Genomic DNA, 20,127 nt, shown 5'->3' with positions numbered 1-20,127 from the left:
CAAAGAAGGTCGCCAGAAAAGGCTGCATACAGCTTCTTTCGATGCTGTTGGAAAAAACCCTCTCAAGAGAAATTTTGATCAGCTTTCAGATCCAGTCAGTCATTCTCTCCCTCCCCCCAAAAAAATCTCATATAAAACGGTGATGGAGATCATACGCACCTTATATTTCCTTGGAATTCACAGGCTGGACGAAATCGTAGATAATATAGTCAGATGCCTCTGTTGTCAATTGAATTCTGTTAATAAGGAGTCAAGACTGAGACAGTTGACTGTCAATAAAATCCTACGTAAATTAATCACAACAGCTAAAGTGAGGACCTTATCACTTCCTCCCTGAAAGGGAGTTTGCCACCCTAAGCAAGAACATTTGGGGATAATCTCATCCTCATCTAGATCAATTTTCAAGTGCTCTGAAAGGAATGTGAGGTTAAAAGTGTCTGTGCCAGACCCAAGATTTATGAAGGCCATGAATTCATGGATTCTTGTGTTCCCCAGGATATAAATATCTGTCCCCTCCCCAAACCAAAAGGTGTCAGGTTTACCATACTAGTCCTGAAATCATATCCAAGAGTCTAGAAAGGGATCCCATTTGGCAACCAGGTACACTGGTAGAACTTTGAGTTTGTCTCTGTGGCCCAGTTTCAGATACAGGCATTTACACTCCAAAATTTCCAGAGCAGATCCTTGGCCCTGTACAGGTATGACATCTTTAAGCATGAATACACCCCTCTCTACTTGGTATTGAACTGGCTTTAGACAATTAGAAGTGAAGATTACTACCAATTTGGTGGTCATCCATGTCCTGGAATAGCTTATTCAACCTTACCTGCCATATCTCCCTTCTTCCAACAAAAATGGGGTATGTATACTAATCACTTCCTCCCCAATACTCATCTATCTCCTCTCTGACCACCTATTTTTCAATTCACTTGTACCCATCATCAAAACAATAATTTGTGGGTAAGATGGGCAACCAATATAACCATATTTTTCAGAGTATAATACACACTTTTTCCCCCTAAAAGAGAGTGGAAGTATTGGTGCATCTTACATACCAAATACAGCCATTTTTGGCCTCCTGAAGCCCCACCCTGCTCGTCCCATTTTTGCGAAAAATTGGTCTGTTTTTTGCAAAAACAGGGTACGCAGAGGGTTTGGGAGGCCTGCAGAATGCTCCTGGGGGCCAGGGTGGGCAAAACCCTTTTTTTTCTTACCTACCTCTTTGAAATCTTGGTGCGTCTTATACACCGGTGCATCTTGTAGTCCAAAAAATACGATAGATAGATAGATACAATTCAACTAGGGAAATAATTTCCTTTAGCAATTGCCACTTCGGCAATTCAAAGGGAATTTTAAATCAAATACTGACACTCACGTTCACCTATGCTCTCCTTTTCCTGGAAGCTTCTTTCTCCTCTGTCTGTTTAAAAACAACATGAAACCCTATGGACAGCTCATTCCCAACTAGACCATCATTTTTGGCTGTTCTCTGTTACTTTGGTTGTTGAGATATCGAACATGGAAAGTTAATGGTTTCTATACCAGTCAAATTTGTACGCTAGTTTCCAGAGACTTGTTTTTTTATATATTGAATTGTCATATGTTAAAGTATTTGTAAATTATAATATTTGTAAGTGGTTTAGATTCAATTTTAGTAATTTCTTTGTAACCAATTGTTAAGTAACCTTTCCAGTGATCTGTTCATTCATTTGCAGACCAAATTGTCATTAACCGTTTTATTAATTATTTGTATTAAGATGATTGGATTTACTGTATTAATTCTGAGCCTTTTCTATATTTCTAATGAAAAATTACTAACTTTGTTCATAATATGAAGTAAATGTCATAACATAATATAGGTAAGAAATGTACTGTACTGTACTGCATAATAAACCTAAAGTGTTTCTAAAAGTATAAACCGGCATGAATTCTTTTTATTTAGAATTATAGAATTAAATGGAGGCCAGCCACCTCTTACTTATAAGAGATTCCAAACTCTAATAAGTAGAATGGAACCATTGGAGATGCCTGTGGAAACTATCACTGCAGAAGTCATGTCAAAATGTTCCACCCCAGTTTCTGACGATCATGATGAGAAATACGGTGTTCCATCACTTGAAGAATTAGGTAAGCCAAGATATATCATTCCTGTTCCTTGAGCATTATTAAAAAATATTTGGTCATAAGTAGGAGACTCTGCTTAGTTTGCATATAGAAAATAATAAGATCTAATAGAAGGAATCTGGATGATGACAATATTCAACTTATGCCGCAATTGAGCCCAAATTTCTGTTGCTAAGCAAGACAGTTCTTAAGTGGGTTTTGCCCCATTTTACGATTTTTCTTGCCACAGTTAGGTGAATCACTGCAATTTTTAAGTTAGTAACATGGTTAAGCGAATCTGGCTTCCCAATTGACTTTGCTTGTTTGAAGGTTGCAAAAGGTGATCACATGACCTGGGACATTGCAACGATCATGAATAAATGCCAGTTGCCAAGTGTATTGATCACGTCACCACAGGGATGCTGGAACAGTCATGAACTTGAAAAACCATCATAGGTCACGTTTGACAGTACCATTGTAACTTCAAATGGTAACTAAATGAATGGTTGTAAATTGAGGACTGTCTGATCTTGTCATTTAAAATGTTGCTTAAAGCTTTCTGTAAGAAACTGATACTGTCTATTAATGCTTCTGCATAGGCATTATTCTAGAACAGGGGTCTCCAACCTTGGTCCCTTTAAGACTTGTGGACTTCAACTCCGTCAGCCAGCAAAGCTGGTCTTAAAGGAACCAAGGTTGGAGACCCCTGTTCTAGAATATGTATGTAACATAATTCAGTAGAGTTTTCAAATAACCATGTAGTTCATTGAAAATGTTTTATTGTGAGGGAAAAAAGAGCAAGTTCCTGGTTGTTAAATTTTGAAGACTTGCTCCTAGATTGGGTGTTGATAACTCACCATGGATTTATAATAGTTGATGGAGAGATTTCAGTATATTTGTCACTGCACTGAGGAATAATAAATTATTTGAATAATAATTCAATATTCAGTAATAAATTATTACTTTGAATAAATTATTCAAAGTAATCAAAACCTGCAAATTTAGCATTGGGTCAGTTCAGTGTTTTGAAAATATGTGTAACAATTGTTTAACATACCAGAGTTTTATAATTTATACAGATTGTAGCTTGACTAATAACATTTGACTAATATATTTTATTTTGGTTTCTGTACTATAGGTTTTGATACAGATGGATTGCCTTCCGCTGTTTGGCCAGGAGGAGAAACAGAAGCACTCACAAGATTGGAAAGACATTTGGAAAGAAAGGTACGTTGTTCACCTTTGTTGTTTTCCAAATATAAGAGTAATCCTTGACTGATGAGCACAGTTGAGATTGGAATATCAGTCATAAATTGTTCTGGTTGTTAAGTGAGATGCCCACATGACCACTTCGCTCAACAACCACAATCCTGGTACTCATAGTTGCAGTTATTAAATGGAGCACAGTGGTTCCTCAGGTGGTGGAGGGTCTGTCCTGCAATACAATTCAAAGTCACAGCTGCCTCAGCCCAGCCTTGCAGTGTGGCGCTCATCAGCAGAACTTTCAGGCCTAGGCCTGAAGTAGAGCTGCCAGCTGGCTGCCAATGCTCTAGGCCTTGACTACAGTGGCTTCAGGAAAAAAAACCTGGAAAGACCAAGAGCTGCATTGGATAAGCTGTGCGGGCCTCTCAACATCAGGAAAAAACTGCCTGAAGGCAAGTGACATGTTACAGGTTCTTGGGAATGCTGGACAATGGGAGTAATTGTGCTGTTTCCCAAGGCTTGCACATCTTAGAAATCAGTGCGAAGCAGCATTTCTGAGGGGCAGTGGTGATGGCTGCTGGCTAAGATTGCTAAAAGCTTCAGGCCCAGGCCAGCACTATGGCTGAGTGCTGCTGTGCAGGATGCCCTAGATGCTGATGATTATAGGCAGGTAGGGGTTATAAGGGCAGGCACACTACGGGGGGTGGGGGGCACATTAATGTTTATAACTCTGGGTACAGGTCATAACTCCCTTTGTTCAATGCCAAAATTTTGGTCATTGAACAAATGATCATTAAGCGAGAACTAAATGTAGTTCATTACTTTATTGAGGCATGAAAAAAATTGAGCCAATGCTAGTAAAATGAACTCGGAGAGTGTTATCTTCTATATGCTTGTTGTCAAGTATTGAAATACTGTAGTTTTTATTGAGAAATAATTCCAAATGCTTTAATATTTGATTAGCTATAATTTTACATATCAACTATACAGTTAACATTTTTATATTTCATAGGCCAGTGATGGCTAACCAGGAAAGCCTCTAGAGCCTGGGGAGGGCGAAAAACAGGCCTACAGGGTCCACCGTGCCATCGTGTGCCAAAAGCGGGGGGAGTGCAGGGTCACATATGCATGTGCCCACACCCATAATTCAATGCATCCCCATGCATGCATGTGCGACCACCACCCCGCGCTCCCCCTGTTTTTGGCATGTGATGGCCCAGTAGACCCGTTTTTCACCCTCCCCAGGCTCCAGAGGATTTCTTGGAGCCCAGGAAGGGCGAAAATGGCCTTCCCCACCCCCTGGAGGCCCTCCAGAGGCTGGAAACAGCCCATTTCCCAACTTTCGGTGGGACCAGAAGGCCCGTTTTTTGCCCTCCCCAGGCTCCAGAGGCTTTCTAGGAGCCTGGTGGAATGTGAAAATGGCCTTCCCCACCCCCTGGAGGCCCTTCAGATACCGGAAACAGCCCGTTTCCCAACTTCCGGTAGGCCCGGAAGGCCTGAAAATCAGCTGGCTGGCGTGTGTATGCACGCTGGAGATGATGAGGGCCTCTGGTGGCTCAGCAGATTAAGTCTGTCTGTTATTAACACAGCTGCTTGCAATTACTGCAAGTTCAAGTCCCACCAGGCCCAAGGTTGACTCAGCCTTCCATCCTTTATAAGGTAGGTAAAATGAGGACCCAGATTGTTGGGGACAATAAAAGTTGACTTTGTATATAATAAACAAATGGATGAAGACTATTGCTTAACACTGTGTAAGCCGCCCTGAGTCTTCGGAGAAGGGCGGGATATAAATTGAAATTAAAAAAAAAAAAGTAGGACAACACTTGCATGCCCACAGATATGGCTCTGCAATCCCACCTATTCATCCTTTGTAACCCTTGGGCTTTTAAATCAATATAGAGTATTAAACAAGAAAATTTGGGATATAGATCCCCTGAAGACACAGAAGCTGTACTTCACACTGTCTGTAGACTGTGCATCACTATAACAATTTTATTTCCATAAAGTAGTTTTCTAGTCTTGTGTTCAAATGCTGGAGAAGTGAAATGCTGCAATGTAAATTTACTAAACATCTTCAATACAGGATAAATAGTAAGACCTCATGTGTAAATGACTTAAAAATGATATGCATAAGTAATTCTCGGATTTTGAGAAGCTGATACATAGCCGTTGCAAGCTTGGTTTTTAAAATGTTGTTAAGAAACATATATCAACAAATAATAAATATAAATATCCCCCGGTCCCCTTTTCTTTTTCTTTTTAAGGCTTGGGTTGCAAACTTTGAACGACCTCGAATGAATGCAAATTCCCTTCTTGCAAGTCCAACAGGACTTAGTCCTTATCTGCGTTTTGGCTGTTTATCTTGCCGTCTATTTTACTTCAAATTAACAGATTTGTACAAAAAGGTATGAATTGACCACCTGGATTTGTCTGCATGTATTTAAGACATGTATTTAAAAAGTGAGTTTTTAATCATATCTTATGATTTGCAGGTGAAGAAGAACAGCTCTCCTCCTCTTTCCCTCTATGGCCAATTGTTGTGGCGTGAATTCTTTTACACAGCAGCAACTAATAATCCACGATTTGATAAAATGGAAGGCAATCCCATATGTGTGCAGATTCCTTGGGACAAAAATCCGGAGGCTTTGGCCAAGTGGGCAGAGGGTCGGACAGGGTTCCCTTGGATTGATGCGATTATGACCCAGCTGCGTCAGGAAGGCTGGATTCACCATCTTGCCAGACATGCTGTGGCTTGCTTCTTAACGCGAGGTGATCTGTGGATAAGCTGGGAGGAAGGAATGAAGGTACAATTTTCTTCTAATTAACACATTTTGGTGTTGTCCTTGAGATATGATATTCCAGTTTGTTTCTAAATAATGTAAAGAAAAGTTGTATTGCACACCCAGTTTGTGGTTGATTCTTCTGCAGAACGTGATGTATGTAAATCTTTTTATTATTAAAGTCTTGACATACTTGCTTCTTTATTTAAAAAAAACCCCTACCATTCTTTATTTGCAATTCTGAAGCCACATTGAAGACTCTTGGCCTGAGTCCTGAGAAAATATAGTTTTGGAATGTGTTGCAAGTGTAGTTAATGCAGAACCAGTGGGGTAAATGCACATAACTGCTGTCACCATTATAAATGTTATATAATATAAAGTAACTTAGCTCAGTAGCAACACCTAGTGGTAAATCAACACTTTATGCATTATAATGTGCATTCAGAATGTTTCCTTGTTTTCTCTAATCTGTCCCACACTCACTCTTCTTTAACACATTAAAACATGTATAAGTGTTAGAATACAAACAGGCTGATCTCAGGGATTAGATTGTCCTGTAGTACTGTGAATAATTGCTTATGCTAGTGGTTTTAAATATTCTGTTTCCGGCAGTATTTGCATTATGTGTTTTTATAAATATGCTACCTTGAGCCCTTTCTGCAGATAAATAAGTTGTCTGCTGACTTTGCACATTTCAAAAGTTTACTGTACAGAGTATGTATTTCTCCTCAGCTTTCTCCTTATGTGCTTAGATATGGACATTTTAAAAACCAACATGCCAACAAATTGCTACTTGAAACTGTATTCTGGAGTGGGGAGGAAGAGTAAATACAGGGTTACATTAATTCAGTGGTTTTGGTTTGTTTTTTTGATAGGTATTTGAAGAATTGCTTCTTGATGCAGACTGGAGTGTGAATGCAGGCAGTTGGATGTGGCTGTCTTGTAGCTCATTTTTCCAGCAATTTTTCCACTGTTACTGTCCTGTGGGTTTTGGCAGGAGAACTGATCCTAACGGGGACTACATCAGGTAAAGAACCATTATCAGTTTAAAATGAAACATTATATTGGATTATTATGATGAACCATAAAAGTGATAGAAAATTTCTTTTCTTTTTTTAATTAAGACGGTATCTACCTATACTCAGAGGTTTTCCTGCGAAGTATATATATGATCCTTGGAATGCCCCTGAGGGAGTCCAGAAAGCTGCAAAATGTATAATAGGAGTAAATTACCCCAAGCCAATGGTAAATCATGCTGAGGCGAGTCGATTGAATATTGAAAGGATGAAACAAATCTACCAACAATTATCCCGATACAGAGGATTGGGTAAGACGGAAAGCTTTGATTTCACTTATTACTTTCATGACTTTTGGCCTGAAAGTCTTACTTAATTGCTGAAATCCTGGTTTAATATTTATAACTGACTGATTGAAGAATGAAAAGTTATTTCTTTTGCACCTTTCCCTAATTTCACCTTTTTAAAAGTTGTAACTTTTAATATTAATGAAGGGGTAATATATTAATATTAAGATCACATAGGCTCTGGTCCTTTCAGGGTCAGAACATTGGAGGGGAAAAGCATTGGCTTTTTATTTTAGAAACTTAGGGAGAATTTTCTATATTTTCATGTTAAGGATCAGTTTATTAACATTTTACATTACTATTTGTGGGATTGTTGTCTTCATCTTTCTGAGTGACAGTTCCAACATTATTGATATTTAATTTAAAATATAGTCTGTATTTGTATGGGATTGATTCTTTAACAATAATGCTTATTGAGAAAATTAACTCCGTTTTTGAGGCCACTGCATTTTATTTTGATTAGGCCTCCTTGCTTCAGTGCCTTCTAATGGAAATGGAAACGGAAATGGAAACGGAAATGGTGGCCTAATGGGATATTCTTCAAGTGAAAATCTCCCTGGTTGTGTTGGTACGAGTGGTAAGTTATTCCTATGTTAGGAAAACTAAGAAGCATAAATAACAATCTATTTGACTGTCTACAATAATAAGCCAATAATAAGCCAAAGACGAGTGATGGTTTTTTAAGGAGAGGAAAAACCAAGGCCTCCTTAAAAGGCCTCCGGGAATGGTTTCTCTTGCAATGAGGAATTTATCACTGCATGAACTCACCTGATGGTCATCGTCTTGGAGGCTTTCACCAGCCAGGAGAGACAAGGGTATAATTGTTTGATAGTGCATGTTTTCTGGTGCTGTGTTCGAATAACACTGCCTCTTCTGTCCTGAGCACATTGTTCCAGAAGTTCTATGGATGTATTGAGCAAACTTAACTTCTTGCCCTGATGCTCTTTCTGGACATCAAAGGTTTCTTCCTGGCACAATTCCTTTCTAATGGTAGATCTATATACTCTGACTTCAATCATGAGAGCTATCATGTGATGAAATTCTGGTGTTCTTGGGGATTTTTTTCAGCAAATTCCATTCTGCCCTTAGGCTGAACTTGCTGGGATGGGCTGGAGAGATTGGCAATCTTTTTAAATCCCTTCCCAAACTCATAGGCATCTTAAACCATCTTTATGCAGGCCTCAGGGAGCTCTTTCAATCCAGGCATATTAGTGATGCTACCAGCCAACTAAATGTGTAATAACACAGGTACCTCCCAGATCCTCTCTAACAATATGGTAAACATTTGCATCTGATCTGGTACACCTGTTTTTAATTATAGGTATTTGAGGTAGTGATAAATGTAGAGGGTGTACTTACTTTTTCCACATATGAAATTTTCATTTGGATTTATTTATATTATACAATATAAATTGTGCATGATATTAAATATATCTCTTTTGTGTAATTCTAAATCCTGAAAACAATGTAGATTTGCTTTCTTTCAGGCACTCAAATGGGAACCAGTGAAGGACATACAGGGAATGTTCAATCATGTACCCATGGAGAAACTCACAAAGGAACAAGTGGAATTCACCAGCAAGGTGGGATAACTCAAAACTGCATTCACTATTCCTTCACTTTTAAATAATAAAGTGTGATACTCCAATTCCCTTGTTAAATCAAGATATATTGATTTCAACAATGTAGTTTCTGCTGAAGCAGGTTTAAGGATAGTGAGTAAAAATAGGAATTGCTCTGGGGAAACCATTATATTACTAGTATAGACTAAGCAACTAATATACCTAAAGTCTAACTGATCTCCAAGGAACTGAGGTAGGCATGACAACAACTGTTTAAATGGATCCCAAATGAAGGAGTTATGGGAAAACTGGTTAGACAGTTTTATTAATTAATTAATTGCACTTCATTGTTTTATGGTAGCCAAGAGTAATGTTTAGTAGGTAACTGAATCATTCAAAGAGGTACTTGTTTTAAAATATAGAAACAGTATCCAAATAGTAGTGGTTAGTACACTGTGATTTTTTATACTAGGATTTACTTATTTTCTGTAGAGGATATGTTATAAAAACTGAGTTTAAGAATACAAAGTGGGAACCTTTACTTTCTAACAATATTAACTAAAGATATAGAATGGGGCATTATTAAGCATGGAAACAAACAAACAAAAAGAATTTATAGTGAATATCTTACACAAATCAGATAATTTTTGCTTTATTTGTACTTATGTTTAGGGTTAAGGTTAGATTTCACATTCAAAGAGGATGGTATTTGGGACAGAAAATGTGACTTTTAATAAATTCAGTGCAATATTTCAAACTGACAGAAAATGAGTAATACTGTAAATGTTACTTATTAATACTTATTAAAACTATGGGGAAAAGTTTAATGTTGATTTCTAAATCCTTTTGTTCAGAAATCAATATACTTTTTTTAAATAGGTTATGCTCAAGGAAACAGCAGAATTTTACATTATGCTCATGGGGACAGTAAAAAAACACACTTAGTGCAACAAGGTATGATTTCTGCACATTTATGATTTTTAGTTAAGTGAAAGTCAAAGACAACATTAAAGTACATGTTTGTTTTCAATTGTCTTCAATCTAGGAAGAACATCACTTAACATTGGAGTGTGCACTGGGAAGCGGCCAAATCCAGAAGAAGGAATTCAAAGTATTGGTTCAAAAGTCCAGCGACAGAGCAGTAATTAATGGAGTAAAACTGAGTTGTGAAGAAAATGATAAACTACATTCTAGTCTCACAAAGAGGAAACTAAGCATGCCTGCTGCATATTTTGGGAGCATAACTTTCTTGGAAGAAGTGGACCAAACACCATTGCATCTAAAATCCTATTTGGCGGTGGCCAAGAACTCCCTGTCATTAATTTCATACTTTGAGCAGTCATAATCTTATCCTGAGTGTGACTTGTATTGTCATTTAACTACACCTAGTTTCTATTTTTCCATTAAATTGTGAATTAATGTGGTTTTATTACTTTGAATTTGCTGAGAGATAAAAATATTCACTTGAAACCTAGTCATTTGTGTATCATCTTGGGTAATGGGCAGTATTTATTTTTTCTTGAAATTATTTGTTAATTTTTATGCATCCCAATTTATTTTTATAGTGGGAAGTTTAAAAAAGAAATTTCATCTATTGCCATTTTCTACAGATGACACTTTTCCCTAAGCAGTTTAATATTTTTCCATTTTATATTCATTTTTCCCCTTTTTCTTAAGATAGGCTATCTAGATGCATTCAGGCTAATGTATACATAGCACATGGATTTTTATCCATGTAACTTGGAATATTTTTCTCTTAGGACTTTTAAATTCTTGTATTCCTTCTTATATGCATCAGTAGCATACTTACCAATCGGTTTATAATAATTAGCCATGCATATTCCCATGCATATTTTGCTCAGAAAAAGGTTAGGCTACTTTCTTGCAGCTCAGGAAGGCATGTGATTCCTAAAGCGTTTTGAATTAGCATCTTAGAAAAGATAAAATAACTTAGATCAGGGGTGTCAAACTCAAGGCTGTGCTTAGATCTGGCCCCTGGGGCCAACCTGGAAACAGCAAAGGACTGGCCTAAGGTGCTTCTGCCTGCTCACTGGCAAAAGGTTGCAGGAGGCCATCACAAATGGGAGCCCATTTTCTCTGGCAGAGAGCTCGGGCCACCACAGGCACCCCTGACACGAGTGATGTTGAGATGGCCACACATACCCCACACTTCTCCCGAGGTCAAACACAACCCTTAGTGTCAAACTCAATTAAATCGAGTTTGACACTCCTGACTTAGATTATTGAAGACCTTCATCTTTATGTTTTGGATAAATGTCAAGGAAAAATAATGAAATATTTATTGTTGAGGGTTTTTTTTACACCTCGCAATAATGGAGCAACCTATTTTCTAGGTCCTCAGCATGGTGCAGGTGTACCTTGATGCCCACCAAGCATACTACCTAATTAATAAAAAAAATTAAGGGGGGGGAAGTTAGCATGTTACAGAAGAACACCTTCAAGCATAATTTCTGCCTGTGCTTGATATACAAAGGCATTCTTCACCAATAAAATAACAGATGGCTACAATGCATTGCTTTGTTACTTTTTGGTATATGGATATCTTCTGATTACCATACTACGATTGTAACTAATTGGTCAGAATGCCTGCGAATGCTGACCAGGCAGGCATTCCCTCTACCTTATAAAATGTCACTGCCTTTGCAGCAAGAAGGCTGGGCTGAGAGAAGAGAGGATCTGAAAATAGATTCTGACAATTCTGGACTTTTCCTCCATCCCTTGCTGAAGCCTACAAGCCCCTTTTCCAGCTTCACCTGTACCATGAACTGCAGACTGCATGCTGTAGTTATTGGAAGCCTGCCTCCCTACCCTTGTTCCAGTTCTGCAGCTACCCCAAAGAGCAATTCCCCTATAGCCCCCACCTTCCCCTGGGGAACTGCCGCTGACTCGCCTGACTAGCTCAGGTACAGAGAGTGCTGTGCGTTGCTGTCCTGCTTCCTCCTCTCCAGCTGGGCCTGACCAGCAAATGATGCTCCACCATCCTGCCGCCCTCACTGCACACATCCAGGGCTATACCCTTGCCTTGTGCCTGGGTCTTGGCCGCCAGGGAAAGGAAGGAGACAGCAAAGGTCAGCTCTGAGCAGAGGGCTGTTGGGGGGATACCAGGGATATGTGATAGAATGCAGAGCGCCCAAAAGGGCATAGATGGGAGGAGATAGGTGAGTGAGGCAGTTGAAGTGCTCTTGCGTTTGAGTGCAAGTGAATCTAAACGATGGTGTGACTCGGGGAGGGGGTCACTGCAAAAGCCATACTTTCAGGTACAGGTCATCTCCCTTTGTTCAGTGCTGTCATAACTTTGAACTGTCACTAAATGAATTGTAAGCGGAGGATTACCTGTAATGTACCATGAACCAAGTATTGGTGATTTAATATGTCATCAGAGGTCACTGATCATTGCTTCTTCAAATTCAGGTTCTCTCGTTTACTCCCTGTGATCCAGTCAATAGCATCCACTTGTCCATTGCTATTTCTGGTTTTCTGCCTTTACTCTGGATGTGCTTAATCTTTGATTTCCGTATTTGAAATACATTAGTGTATTTACATTTTGAAGCCAAAAAGGTTAATCTTTTGGTTGCTGCAAACATATAGATCTTAAAAGTTTAGTTATGGAAATTACTTTGATTCAGCATTGCATGAAACCAGTAAATTTTAAGTTGAAAGTTCAAGTAATTCGTTTTGTTCTGAGACCTTTTTTAAAACAGATTTTTTCCTATTTATAACTGATAAGTTTATCACCAAATTTTTCCTGTGCTCTACTTTCATAGCAAATATTCAGTTGCAATCTTATTCACACTTACATATATGTAAATACATTTAAACTCATGGGATTATGTATAGATGTACATAGAACAATGATATTTTTTAACTCACGTGATTGTGTATGGGCTCCTTTTCATTGTTGCCTTTGTTTCTATTTAACATTTTGTTGATACATGTTAACTGCTTACTGAAATCCCTGTATCTATTTCCTATGCCTGTTTTCTGCTTTTTTTTGTCTTCCACTTCCCCCTTTCTCCCAGCCATTTTTGGATTTCTCATTGTTAAAGACACTATGTTTTAAGAGTCGTATAGCACCTTACAAGCCACTTTTACCATCTGCCAGTCAGGTATTCGAAAGAGAGGTTGTATTTTTAGTTAAAAGTATATAATTAAAAATACACTATGCTAACTACTAGATAATCTTTCAGACTCAACAAGCATAGCAATGAGTTTCAGTACTAATTAGCAAAATATATTAAAAAGTTTCTTAAATTATTTTCTAATTGATTTATTTTTGTCTTACAATATTGCTGAAAGGGAAGGATCCGCATCCTAAGTTTCAGTTTTTGTGAGAGTGCTTGTATTAAAATATGCATTTTCATACATTTATTTTCACACAATCTGAATGGATCTAAACTAGTATTTTTGGACTGTATGGTTTCTAACCAACCTTTCTATGGTTTTAAAAATTTTGAACGATGTTCACCAAGGGAAAATAATAGATTTGTAAATAAAACAGTTGATAATTAGTTTAGTTGCAGTGTAAATACAAGCATTCATGATTAGTGATATCCATCTATTTTTGATATTTCATGTATGGCTTTCATAGATTCCATGGCTGGATAGAAAATAGAACATGTCTGAACTACAATGTTGGTCCTCTACATTTTTAAAAAAAAACTTGGAACAGAATTTTTGACTACTTCATGCTCCAGGTTCTCGCTTTTCAAATGTTTTATTTTCCAGTGTGTAAAATATAGTAAAGATTTTACTTTTTGAAAACCATCTGTATATAAAACTCTTTATGCCAATATTTTTGTTAAAGTACAAAATTGTCATTCATCCTTGTGTTCCCCACTGTCTTTGTAAAATCAGTGAGGATGCTCTGGTTAATAAAAAATGTATATATACAGATTATTTCACCTATTCCCTAATTTTGGAGAATGGATTCATTGTCTGAATCAATTGTTTCAAGCCCTTGTACAATGGATTTTTTTACAGCTTTTGTTATTTAAAAAAAAGCTGAACTCTTTAAGCAGTGCTTATGATTTGAATTTTCCATCATGGAAAATTCAGAAGTATAGAGCAGGGCTCCCCAACCTTTTGGACCTCAGGGATCACCAAGTTCAGAATTTTAAATCCTGCGGGCCACTAATACGAATCCATTGCACTGCTTACTGAAGCGCCTAGACTCCCAGTGACGGGATGAGGTCCTTCAGGCATTCTCCCTCCTGCCTCTCTCTCTCTCTCTTTTTTTTCCTCCCCCCCTTCCCCTCTCTCTCCTACTCTTTCTCTCATTCTGTCTCTCCCCCTTTCCTTCTCTCCCACTCATTCTCTCTCATCTTTCTCTCTCCCATGCTTTGTCTCTCATTCTCTCTTTCTCTCTCTCCCCCTCTCTCCAACTCATTTTCTCTCTCTCCCACTCATATTCTCTTTCTCCCCACTCATTCTCTCTCATTGTCTCTCATCTCTTTCTCTCTCCCCTCTCTTTCCCCCACTCACTCTGTCTCTCATTCTGATTCTCTTTCTCATTCTCTCTCTTTCATTCTGTCTCTTTTTCTCTATTTCATTTTGCACAGCATCAGCATTCCACCTCAGTATATTTGCACCAGCTGGTGGCGCAAAGCAGCCCTTGTCTCCTGCCGCTTGGCAGCGTAGTGTATCGGAGCGGTAAATGGCGACTGGTCTGGGGAGCAGCCAGATTTTGCTTTCCATTGCGGACGCCAGATCGGCCCCCTGCAAGGTCTCATTTCTCGAGGAGCCTGGCCGAAGTTTCCTGCGCCGCTTCAGCGAGCAAATAGTACTTCATTCCCACAGCATCCAGCCATCGCAATCGCTGCTTCGGCCCACTTGCACTGCAGCTCCTCCACCAGGGTGCACCGGCAAAAATACAAAGTTCTCCTGTACGCTGCTTAGTCCAAAGCAATGGGTTGTTAACTTCAGCTGATTGGCCAGAGACTGAGTTGAATTTGTTTAAACACACATCCTCTTCCTGCTTAGCCCCAGTTTATTAACTCAGTCGGCCATAGAGAGACTACACTCCTTTAGCTCCATTGCCTTGACTCTTCAGTCAGCGTATCTGGATCTTAAAAATAACAGGATAAAACCTCAAACCTCTCCCCAAAAAAAGTTTTCTTATCATTCCTTGCTGCTGGAAGCCTGAAACGCGGCGAAAGAGGCTCACATGGAGCCCAGCGCCGCTCAGCTGAGCCACTAGAGCAGCGGCGGCCATTTTTTTGATCATTTTGCTGAATCCAAGCCTCACAGGATCGTCCAGACTGCCTGGGACATCACTGGACCTCCAAAATCGTGAGTTGTGGCCAGTAGAGCGCAGGAGAAGCTGCGGTGTCGGCTTCACGCTTGCAGGGGTAGAGAAAGATCCGTGTTGTCGGATGCAAGCTCCCCCTGTCAATGCTGTGGTGACTAGGCGCCTGAGAAGCAGTGGTGTCTGCTTCGCGCCAAAATTTGGGGACCCACCCCCCTTGCACACACCCCTCCACACAGCTTAAAGGCACTTTTCAAGCTGTGGTGTTGGCTTGGTGCTAATCAGCCCTTTCCTCTCATCTCATTCTAGGATTCTTGAATCTGGGCTATAGTGACTTGAAAATTTATTTGAGGCTTCCACTGACTCCAGGACTCTATTCCAAGATGGCGGACCGCAGCAGGCCTTCTTCCCGGGCTTCTTCCTCACCCTCCCAGGGACACCACTCCAACGTGGCCCCAGCCCCTCATAGAAGCAGATCCAGGTCTAGGGTACCCTCTACCAGATCCAAATCTTCTGCCTCTCATACCTCTGCTGCTGCAGAAAGGGATGCCTTAAGGCAGCGTGCCCTGGATAGGCAATTTGATAAAGCCAAACAAAAATTAGCAGAGGATTGCAGGGAAGATCCTGTCCCCCCAGTGGGCATCAGAGACTCTACCTCACCTCAGCAGACTGAGGCTTCTCATCAGCCCGTTAAACCAACCTGGATGGTCTCCCACTATCCCAAGTGGTTCAGGAGAAAACCAGGAGACTCTCACTGCAGTATTTGGGGACACTTCCAGACTCATGCCAGAACCACCTCATCAGGCACCATCTGCCACCTTTATCCCCACAGCAGCAGGGACCTATCAGAGTGAGGACAGCAATCCTAGTATTCCTCAGGACATACGCCATCTATTTCCCAAGGCATTGATTCAGCCTTTACTCAGAGAGGTTTTCCAGCCCCTTCTCCAGCTGGATCTTCAGGCCAAAGATCCCACTCTGAAGACCATCCCACAAGACAACGCGTTCAACGCACACATTCTCCCACCCATTCCCACCACAGTGAGGATTCCTTTTTGGGGGAAGAAGAGGACATGGCAGACTTTAACTTATCAGAGGATAAGGAATCTGCCCCAGAAAACCCTGCCCCCACTGGGCTTTTTCGCCATGAACTGTTTTATACTTTACTACATAAGGCCAAAATCACAGCCAACATGAGGGTTGCTTCACGCCAGTTGGAAGGTGCTTCAGATACATCTGACCCCACCAAATTCCTTTTCACTGAACCAGTTTCAGAGCAACGGGTAATTCCATCACCTAAGCTCTTCTTAGACGTCATTCAACGTCAATGGAGTCACCCAGGTACCATTCCCACCCCTAGTGGTTCAGACAAGAACATGTACACAACAGATCAGGAGCTCGAGGATCTTCTCAAGGTTCCAATCATAGATATCCCCGTAACAACCTTGGCCACCTCCTCCTCCAACATAATTCCTTCAGATGCAGCAGAAGGACTTTGAACCGAGGATCACAGGGCGGAGCTCTCCACCCGCAAGACCCACCAAGAGGCTGCATGGGCCATTAGATCAGCCACAGCAGCCTCATTCTTCGCAAGGACCTCTTTACTCTGGCTTAAGCAAATGCAAGCAAGGATTCCTCAAGAGGACTCCAGATGGCATCAGGACATAAATAAATTGGTTGCAGCTGCTGAGTTTACTGCTGATGCCACCCTTAATTCGGCAAAAATTTGCATCTCGAGCCCTTGTCTCCAGCATCACTTCCAGAAGATTGCTTTGGCTCAGACAATGGCAAGCCGACATGAAAACCAAGTGGTGGTTGGCAGCTGCCCCATTCAAGGGTGGTTCCCTCTTTGGGGAGGCCCTAGACCCAATTTTAGTTGAAGGGAAGGACAAGCGGAAGGTCCTTCCTTATATGTCCAGAAGATTTGACAGACAGGCTTCTCTCCCTTACCGCAGGCAGCCCGTTCGTTCCCAGGATCCCGGGTTTCAATCCCCAGCTTACCAACGATCCTTCCAGTCGCCCCCCGATAGAGCACCTGACAGACAGTCTTTCTGAGACAGGTCCAGACAACCAGAGGCCAGATGCCCCTTCCGTGGATCCGGTTTCCGGCCTTATCGCAGAAACAAATGACTATACCGATCAGGATCCCATCAGCGGTCGCCTCACCAAATTCGCTTCCATTTGGCACAACACGACCACCGACGCCTGGGTGCTCCAGACACTCCACTAGGCCTAACTCTTGAATTCAACTCCGAACCCCCAAGGAGGTTCATCCAATGCTCCATTCCCAAGGAGTCCACCAAAAGGGCTCAAATGGAAGCAGAGATTCAGCACCTGCTGTCCATCAGGGCCATAGAACCGGTACCCCTACCTCATCAGGGGACCGGCTTCTTTTCCATTCTATTCTTAGTAGAGAAAAAATCAGGAGGAAGCAGAGCCATCCTGGACCTAAAACAACTAAACTTGCACATCAAGTATCACAGATTCAAGATGCACTCCCTCAATTCAATTTTGGGAAGCATCAGAAGGGGAGATTAACATCCATTGACCTCAAAGAGGCCTATTTACATGTGCCCATCAGGCCAGCCCACAGACGCTTTCTCAGATTCAGCTATGCAGGGGCCCATTTTCAATACAGGGCTCTTCCCTTCGGCCTCTCTTCTGTTCCTCGCACCTTCACCAAGATTCTGGATGCAGTGGCGGCCCACCTACGGTCAATTCCCATCTGACTACAGTGTTACCTGGACGATATATTAATCCAGTCAATCTCATTCCAGCAGGCGCTACTGGACTTACAGGTAACGATTCAAACCCTACAGGATCATGGCTTCTCTGTGAACAGAGAAAAGAGCCATCTGGTGCCATCACACGACATAGTCCATCTGGGGGCGAGGATCAACACCAGATCTTGCCAGGTGTTTCTCTCTCGAGACTGTTTCAACAACATCAGGGACACGATAAAGAAGGTAAGGGCACTCAAGCGGGTCCCACTATCGTTGCTCTCCCAGCTACTGGGAAAGATGGTGTCCTGTCTGGCAAACGTTCCCTGGGCACACCTCCACTGATGACCTTGCAATGGTTACTTCTGCCAAACCAAAGGATAGGCACCAGTCATACAGACACCAGGATCCTCCTGCCCCCAAAGGTCAGGAAATCCCTGCAGTAGTGGATGTCTCCAGCCCTAGCAAAAGGGTGCTCGTTTCTGGAACATCACCGCCTCGTCCTTACCATGGACGCAAGTCTCTATGGCTGGGGTGCTCATCTCCTACATCAGATGACTCAGGGTCGCTGGACACCCAACGACCTCAAAAATGACATAAATTGGCTGGAACTGAGAGCAGCCCATCTGGCTCTAAGACACTTCCGGACACAGCTAGCAGGCCATCATGTGTTGTTATTGATGGACAACATAACTGCAAAGGCACATGTAAACCGTCAGGGGGGAACCCGCTCTCACCTCCTGATGAATGAGGCAGCAGCAATGGGCCTGTGGGCAGAAAAACGTCTTCTATCCCTACAGGCAGCACACATATCCGGAGTCGCCAACACACAAGTGGATTGGCTGAGCAGGACCACCATCGACCAATCAAAGTGGCAACTAAATCTGGATCTGTTTCTTTCCATCACAAACAGATTTAGCCTGGCCATAATAGATCTTTTTGCCAGCCCGACCAACAAACAACTGCCGAGATTCTTCTCCAGGTTCCACACCCCAGGAGCAGAAGGAACAGATGCCCTACGATGTCAGTAGCCCCAGGGCCTTCTTTACACCTTTCCCCCGACCCCCCTTCTGCCAAGGGTCATTCGGAAGATCTTGGAACAGAAGGCGGAAGTCCTCCTCATAGCCCCTTACTGGCCTCGATGGAGTTGGTTCGCGGATCTGATGAGCCTATCTATCACTCCACCTTGGCGAATTCCACCAGATCAGATTTCACTATGCCAAGGAGCCATTCATCATCCAGAACCTCACTGTTATCAACTAGCCGCCTGGCACTTGACCGGGAGATCCTAAGGAAGGAAAAACATTCCGCGGAGGTCATCTCCACCCTCCTGGCTTCTAGATGCCCATCCACAACGCGCATTTATGAGGCCACGTGGTCATCCTTCCACCGCTGGTATCTTAGACATCAAATAGACCCCACTTCTGCTTCTATTCAGCAGATCCTGCAATTTCTCCAGGACGGATTGGACAAAGGCTTGGCCACCAACACCATCTGTCGGCAGGTCGCAGCTCTTTCCACTGTCCTTTTCTGTGATGGGACCTCCAGACTTTCTCAACATCCCCGCATCCGCCGTTTCTTGAGGGGAACCTACAGTCTGCGCCACCCTCCGGTCCACAGGTATCCAACCTGGGATCTAACCCTGGTCCTTCAGATGCTTACGTCATCTCCTTTCGAACCCTTGAGTTCGTCCAGCCTCAAGCTCTTAACCTTTAAAGTCGCCTTTCTCATAGCCATAACCTCCGCCCGCAGGATCTCCGAAATGGCTGCTCTATCAGTCAGGAAGGACTTATGCATTTTTCACCCTAACAGAGTCATTTTCCGTTTAGACCTTACATTCCTTCCTAAATTAAACACGTGGTTCCATAGGTCTCAAGAGGTCATCTTACCGGACTTCTGCCCTCATCCCAAACATCCTTCAGAGCGTCAATGGCACACGCTAGATGTACGCAGTGTCAGGCCTGGAAACCATATTAGACATATTAGATCCATTATCTGAATCTACTTGGGTCAAAAGTTGGAAAGTAAATGCGGACAATTTGATTAAACAATTTCACGACACTTTCCCTGACAAACCTAAAAAACCTCTTGGAGAAAGGAGGGGGGGGTAGAAGGGAACTGTGGACCATTA

The 20,127-nt window shown here is 41.6% G+C and overlaps 1 protein-coding gene across 2 annotated transcripts in view; it reads left to right on the top strand.

The window, feature by feature from the left end:
- Window positions 1–13,923, top strand: part of CRY1 (cryptochrome circadian regulator 1) — a 29,821-nt gene extending 15,898 nt beyond the window's left edge. The window contains exons 4-13 of one of the 2 annotated variants that reach the window (XM_058190394.1): window positions 1,943–2,127; window positions 3,242–3,330; window positions 5,571–5,711; window positions 5,799–6,110; window positions 6,962–7,113; window positions 7,211–7,413; window positions 7,913–8,026; window positions 8,937–9,032; window positions 9,891–9,965; window positions 10,057–13,923. In XM_058190394.1, the coding sequence (XP_058046377.1) occupies window positions 1,943–2,127; window positions 3,242–3,330; window positions 5,571–5,711; window positions 5,799–6,110; window positions 6,962–7,113; window positions 7,211–7,413; window positions 7,913–8,026; window positions 8,937–9,032; window positions 9,891–9,965; window positions 10,057–10,160 (1,471 nt within the window). In that variant the 3' untranslated portion in view covers window positions 10,161–13,923. The remainder of the gene's footprint in view (window positions 1–1,942; window positions 2,128–3,241; window positions 3,331–5,570; window positions 5,712–5,798; window positions 6,111–6,961; window positions 7,114–7,210; window positions 7,414–7,912; window positions 8,027–8,936; window positions 9,033–9,890; window positions 9,966–10,056) is intronic. The other variant, XM_058190395.1, reaches the window with a different exon arrangement.
- The last annotated feature ends 6,204 nt before the right edge of the window (window positions 13,924–20,127 follow it).

Source organism: Ahaetulla prasina, chromosome 7 (assembly GCF_028640845.1).
Source record: "Ahaetulla prasina isolate Xishuangbanna chromosome 7, ASM2864084v1, whole genome shotgun sequence".
Classification (NCBI taxonomy): domain Eukaryota; kingdom Metazoa; phylum Chordata; class Lepidosauria; order Squamata; family Colubridae; genus Ahaetulla; species Ahaetulla prasina.
This window is presented reverse-complemented; position numbering and strand designations above follow the sequence as displayed.